Raw genomic sequence first — 7,077 nt, forward strand, 5'->3', positions numbered from 1 at the left:
TCCTAAATAATCCCCTTTAAGTTAAAAATCCTGATGCCACATATGCAAAAGAAATTGCGTACTCTTTCGCCACTAGATGGTATAGAAAATGCATGTAAGTTGTTTGACAATGACTTCATTGATCAGTAATATCCCGAAGCTCCAAGACCGCATTGATACACACAATGCAGATAAATAACTATACACAAAGTTGATATGGACGAACGAATTGCAGTTTATGCAATGCATTTACGTTTATCAGTGTATTTTATACATTTGAGTGTAAACTAATGGATTTCATGTTAGTGGACAAACCAATTCAAATAAAAGTCTTAGAAACGGGAATGTTTAGGTCTCCCTTATAAAAAAAAACCTGCAAACAAAAAACGCACGTCAGTCGTTGATTAAAAAAAACGTATTTGAATTACATATGGCTGAGGTTTTCAACAAAAGTTCTATTCTAAGGTGATATAAAAAACACATATTCCAAAGAGAAACAAAACGCTCACTTATACTAAGTGTAGCTGTGCAACTCAATTATTTATGTGGAAGTAATAGAAGATAAATGTGTCTCAAACTGCAGACTGGAGAACAGACTATAGGATTTAATGATAATCATGTTTCGCGAGTGTCAAACATGACTTCCAAATCATAAAAATCTTTAAATTGCAAGCTCATTTATAACTTATCAAATCACGGCAATGAGCAATAGGCAAATATTAAATGACAATGAGCACATATAGTTCACTGGACTTCCAAAATTCTTTCTTACGTGTCAATAATAAAATGTGCGCTCCTATGGATCTCATCGGTTAAAGAATTGCATTCTACATTCTATTGACCAGTCAGCCAATTTAAGAGCTCACCTTTATTTGCGAAAATGCTGCAACCCTTCGTCACGCAAAACCTTTTAACATTTATCAGTAGGCCTGACATCGTAAGTTAATAATATAATAGCCAATAATGATGAATAAATAACTAGCTACACAAGAGAACAACTAACTTCAACTTTACTATAGCTTTTTAAATTACTAAAAATAATGTCAATGCCAGCCTGACAATAATAATAATATAGGCCCATTTAGACTAATAATAACACGACGTAGGCTAACAAAACGTACGAATAATATGTACCATTAACCATATTTTGGTTAAATGTCTACATTATTTATTTTGAAATTATCATTACGATTATAAATATCAGCGGTAGACAAATGTTATTTGTATAGCTTTGTATTTATGACTTTTCAATCTTGTTATCATAGACCTAAGTTTGCAAAAGTAAACGTATCTAATAATTGAATTGGTTGCCTTGACACACACACATATGATCTGTAATCCGCTTTCTTCAATGGCACAAGTTGGTTTTGTTGAGCCATAATTAGGCTAGCCTAATGAAGTGCTAACAATTCTTTAATATACAAAAACACTGGCATTTTGCAGACCATACATATTCCAGACTGAAGTATTACTGTCACTAATTCTGAAATATGCCCAGTATTAACAGGCTACGTCTTTAAACATGCATGTGAAAGTTAACGTAAATTAAGTTAGGCCTACGTGTATTACATTTGATCAAATCATTTAATCATCCAAATAAATGTGACATATACTGAACACATCAAAAGCGTTGAGCATGATGCTATAACATCTTAAGAAATTACGTAAAAATTATTATTGTTTTTAAGGCAATAGCCTAGCTGAAATAACCTGAACCTGTCTTTCGAGTGCTTAACCTCATGATCCTCCTTATCAAAATGTTCAATTAATATAGTTTCATACCGTGAAATAAACTGCGAAAGTAAATTAATGAGGATTATGATCAAGTACTCTAATGTACATTTTAGTCTATAATTCAATTGGACAGTATATTGACGTCTGTGGCATTGGATATGTTTAAGCTGATCCGGATACAGGCTACATTGTGGGAAAGGTGTCGGATGCTCTTAAAAATAATTTCCAATCTAAACCTTAAAAACTTAAACAAGTGTTGATAACAGCCCTCTCTAACACATTATGAATAATTGTTTTAACGCTCATCATATCCACAGGACTTCAATCCAAATCTTACCTGGAGGTTATCCCTTCAGAATTGTCAACTGACAATCGATTTTCAAACATGCTTTTCAAATGTAGGCCATTTCTATGCCGTTTGAGCATTCTCTATTTTTCTATCTGCCATTATTAGTATTTTCCAAATGACGAAAATAGTGTTTATTAAACTTGCTGGATAGACACTGCGCTACCTATTTGTTAGGCAACGCGTGTCTTTGGTTGATAAAGGGTTAACGACATATCACTGCCTTGACATACAGGGGGTGTGTCATTGCTTACAGTGGCCAATAACCACGCGTCATAACTCTACTCTTGTCCAATTGGAAATAGAGAGAGATTGCTGACGGTCACAGGTGAAGTGGGATAGTGGGACGTATGTGAAAAGTGCAGGAAACAAGAGCAAACTTGGGTTGTCGTTAGAGCAATGCGGAGGAGAGGCATCGTGCCTTGGGATATAAGCACGGAATTTCCATCTTTCTTCCGCTGAAATGCATTGCATGTCTTTAAGGGAAATAACAAAAAAGCAGGAACAGAACAGAAACGAGGAGTAAGATGTGGATGAATTGACACTGTTGCATCTATACCAATATTATTCACTTAAGACAAGTTTGCTTTTGAAAATGGCCGTTCGCAGCAACTCTATTATGCCATTCTCCATCCAAGCCATTCTGAACAAAAAAGAAAACAGTCGTCATGGCTTGACAGAATTGGACATGTGCTTCTCAAAGAATGCTTGTTGGAAAATATTCGGGGAAATGGATAATGGGCCAGAGGATTTAGCCAACGCGTGTAGAAGTGACAAGGGGACTTGCGTGCCCAGCGACCATAAAAGTTATGACTCGGATTCGGGTCTCAGCGACGACAATCACAGCAATACCATTGCCATTTGCAAGCCAGAGAAAGACAGGGACCGAGCTGCGGACGTACTGGAGGAGAGTTTGCAAGAAGAAACGGACCACGAGTCCACTGCCGTCGAAAACGCTAAGGGAATCAGTGACTGTGAGCCTAGTGTTTCGGGTAAGATCACTATCACTATCATGCAATATCAATATGGGTAATTTTCTCCGCTCTCAAATAGTAAAATATGACCTTGAAATTATACGTCTGGTTTTGTGAGATTTCATTCACTTAAAGCACAGTCAAAAAAGTCCCATGTTAAATTGTGGGATGATTCGACTGCACCCTTTTACGCACGAACGAGGAGGGTCTTATGACATCTATGGGTTATTGTTAAAGAGGCACTACTGTTGAAGAAGTTACATAGTTTCTTGTCCATTTGACTACTAGTCAATATGCAGGACTATAATTTAGTTTTTTAAACATGCTTGTGGTTTCCATAGACTACCCCTTTCCAGACCTTTAAGTCATGTGTTCCGTGCAATGTTACAAACAAAATACCCTAACACAAAATGTCTATTCTTTCAGATTCCAACAACGTAGACGAGGCCAGTTGTGATAAAAGTACAGATCAACCTAAACAGAGGAAGAAGCGCTCCCGAGCTGCCTTCTCTCACGCTCAAGTGTTCGAACTAGAACGGCGGTTCAATCACCAGAGATACCTATCCGGACCAGAGAGAGCAGACCTGGCTGCCTCTTTGAAGCTCACAGAGACTCAAGTCAAAATATGGTTCCAAAACCGCAGATATAAAACGAAACGTCGTCAAATGGCTGCAGATTTGCTGGCATCGGCCCCTGCAGCCAAGAAAGTGGCTGTGAAAGTTTTAGTCCGTGACGACCAGAGACAGTACAGTCCCGGGGAACTACTGCGGCCTCCACTTCTGTCCCTCCAGCCGTCGTATTACTATCCCTACGCCTATTGCCTTCCTGCATGGACACTCTCCGCTTGTGCTGGGAATCAATGAGAATTGAATTATCATATGTATTTATTCTTACTTGGAAAGCGAGGTATTTAGCCTACTTTCGAGGAAAAAAGACGGGCCTAATGAACTCAAAGGCCTTACTGCTCAACGTCTCAAATTAAACACTGCCTCGTGGGGTTCGTGTCTAGACTGTAAATGTCACCTTTGATGGAGTAGCGATGACACATAGGCCATTGTTGCAGTGTTTCCTCTCAGAGCAGGCCCCATATGCCTGCGTTGGCAAAACCTTCAGTGACACTTCGAAAACCTTTGTTATGTCTATTGTTTTATTTGTTTTGCTGCGATTGTAGGGAAACGGTAAGATTTTCAGCACTTTTCAAAACCTAGAGATGTTGTGTGGGCATGCAGGCTATATCTGACAATTTTGTTGTTGATTTGTTTGACTTATGACCTGAAACTGTGGCAGGAGAGTATAGCTAACCATAGAACTATTGTTAATGTACTTATTTTTTAATTGTTGTTCTAACAAGACTGTTTATGTAGATCGAATTCAAGCATTAAAACATATCAGGCATAGGCTATTCTGTTTGATGTGACTTACCTACCCCAAACAACACTTGTAGTACAATGTACAGTACGATTCTTGAGATACGTTATGGAACACATTGTTTGAGTATAGGTTAATACTGTTTATTAAATGCAAAACATTTATAGGCAACTATTACAATAATACTCTTACAACGTAGGCTATTCCATTATGCAAATAACACATTCAATATCATGATGTAGCCTAGCCTATACTGTACACTATTTCAAACAAAAACACGTCTGCTTAGGGCTACCCATGCGATACAGGTTAGATGTAGGTATATATTTTGACCCTTCTCTTTTCATAATTTCACTCTGCCTCTATGAATTCCATTCCATTTCATAAGTGCAATATCCTAAAACACAGGCTACACTTTGGCTCTGGTGAAATCAAGATGGTGCCATTAAATAGACAAAAGTGAAAGTTAGGCAAATGGTTAGTCAGCCATAAGGTATATGTATGGGGGATTTGTCTTGGTTATTAGAATATGTAGCCTAGTTTACAAAAGGATAAACATGACAGGCTATGCCTAACTAAACTAGCCTTTTTACACCATCAGCGTAAATAGTAAATGGGGCCGCATGGGGCGCATTTGTTTGTCCGCTGTATTTATGTGTTGATATTGTTCAGGACATTATTCTGCAATAAGAACTCAATGTGGGATAAACAACTATGTGTAATCGAATTGGAATTTGATGGAGATATTGCCATTTCATTGACAAACGAAAAAAGACCGTTGCATGCCTTCCACGTTTATTTTCACGATCATGAGCAGTTCAAGATCATCAACCTCATAAAGTTACAGATTAAGCAGATAATAAAAACTGTCCTGAATTAAAATATACGGAATATTTTTGCTAAGGTTTGCTTGAGTACGAATGACTAAATCAGCCTAGAGATCTATGTAGGTGTAGAGATCCAAATCTTCATCCATGGCGCACAGTGTTCTCCAACGCGCACACCTCTCTGACAAGTACGGCCAACTAATCTTACCCGCCTCCCCAACACACCTGCCAGATCATGATTAATGAGTCCCTGATTCCAAGCCTGTGAAACCGACAGAGACCATCATGGTGGCCTCCGGGAGTTACTACAGTGTATGACAACACGAGGATAGATTCCTGTTCAAGGGTTAAGGTATTGTCTCACCTAAAGTTAAATATACGACCTTCATTTTGCGCCAGCTAGGTGTGCAAATCTATGTATTTAAATTATGATCAATTTGAGCTTTTTAGCGGAATATCATAGCCTACAGTGCCCTTTGTTGTTTTGGCTATTTATTGAGTTAATATTCGCCTTAGGAAAACACGATGATTCGACACCGAGGTGCAACACAATACCTGATTTTAAAACATAGGCCCTCTATATAATTTACATACGCACAATCTTTCACAAAACTCACTCGAGGCATTATATGTTATGAGTATATTGGGCAAAAGGGGGTACAGTGACCTATCCATGCCCCTCTTAAAATGCAAGGCTATAGGCTCAATCATGCCATAAGGATGCCAGAGGATACACATAGCCTAAAAAATCCTGATTTGCGAAATACAATGTAAGTTCCAATGTTAATATTTTGGTAATTTTGTTTGGTTATGTTACATTGCTTAGGCCTACTTTGAAAGTCGTTGAAAAAAAACAAATACTGATGTAATCCGTGAAGGAAATAATAGAATTGGATGTAGCAAGTGGTGCAGTAAACCAAACAGATATTTTAGGTAGCCTATACGCAAGATGAGCTAGTCAAAAAACATTTAACGATAACTCGGATTAAAAGAACGGGAAATTGAGTGTTAATAGACTAATCTTCCTCGATTAAATTATTAAGTTTAGGCCTATGTCTATCCGCAACATTCTTAATTCGTCCATTGCTGTTTTGCCCCAAATGTATTAGTCTTTTTCGGACCCAGCACTACCAATGCCATTTCCATGTCCGCCTTATCAGCCGATGGCCCTGACGCACAGCGCTGTTCAGGACTACAGTTTTTATAATTACAACACAACTGACCCTATGCCTTTGCTATAATATATACTTGTAGCTTATATGCTGTATCTATAAACCCATACATCATTCTGTGCATCATTTCATTTTAGGATAGCCTAGTTGTCTTGTTCAAGAGTTGAAGTTGAACCAGTCAATGCCTCAAACTGGCAAGATCCATATAGGCTATTTGTCTAACCTTATTAAAGCACCCAGTGGAGGAGTAAACATTTGAATCATGGGATAGACCAACGAATGTTTGACAGTTGTTAGTGTCAGTTTGAATCCATGGTAAACTGTCGTATTTAGCTCTTTTTATAAATGTATGTCTGTCTCTCTCACACACACGACCAAATTATGCGCATGCAGGCACGCACACACACGTATTTTAGCCTTTATATTTATTGTGGATTGTAGTCTATGTCAAGGACAATTCAACAAACATAGCTTGGTTCGCTTGACACTTATAATGGGACTAATCTGTAATAATTGTTCTCACCAAGAGACATGTTCCAGTTGTTGTTCTAGATCAAGTTGCAGATTTAATGAAAGAAAATTGAAAAAATGAAAGAAAATTTAATATGACGTTCTTTGACACGGTAATCCAAAGGCCATATGGCTTTTTTGCATGGGTAAGATCCATACCCTATATC

At 37.9% G+C, this 7,077-nt stretch overlaps 1 protein-coding gene across 1 annotated transcript; it reads left to right on the forward strand.

The window, feature by feature from the left end:
- Positions 1-2,371: 2,371 nt before the first annotated feature.
- On the forward strand, positions 2,372-5,211 carry nkx3-2 (NK3 homeobox 2). Its single transcript, XM_047021180.1, has 2 exons — positions 2,372-3,051; positions 3,460-5,211. The coding sequence occupies exons 1-2, from the start codon at positions 2,655-2,657 to the stop codon at positions 3,894-3,896; spliced, it is 834 nt and encodes a 277-aa protein (XP_046877136.1). The 5' UTR covers positions 2,372-2,654; the 3' UTR covers positions 3,897-5,211.
- The last annotated feature ends 1,866 nt before the right edge of the window (positions 5,212-7,077 follow it).

The sequence above is a fragment of the Hypomesus transpacificus genome, chromosome 1 (assembly GCF_021917145.1).
Source record: "Hypomesus transpacificus isolate Combined female chromosome 1, fHypTra1, whole genome shotgun sequence".
In the NCBI taxonomy this organism is placed as follows: Eukaryota; Metazoa; Chordata; class Actinopteri; order Osmeriformes; family Osmeridae; genus Hypomesus; species Hypomesus transpacificus.

Bases quoted from the DNA above. Each gene is read 5' to 3' on its own strand.
- nkx3-2 (XM_047021180.1), top strand. From the start codon at position 2,655: ATGGCCGTTCGCAGCAACTCTATTATGCCATTCTCCATCCAAGCCATT. The intron at 3,052-3,459 runs GTAAGATCACTA...CTATTCTTTCAG, and splicing joins CTGTGAGCCTAGTGTTTCGG to ATTCCAACAACGTAGACGAG.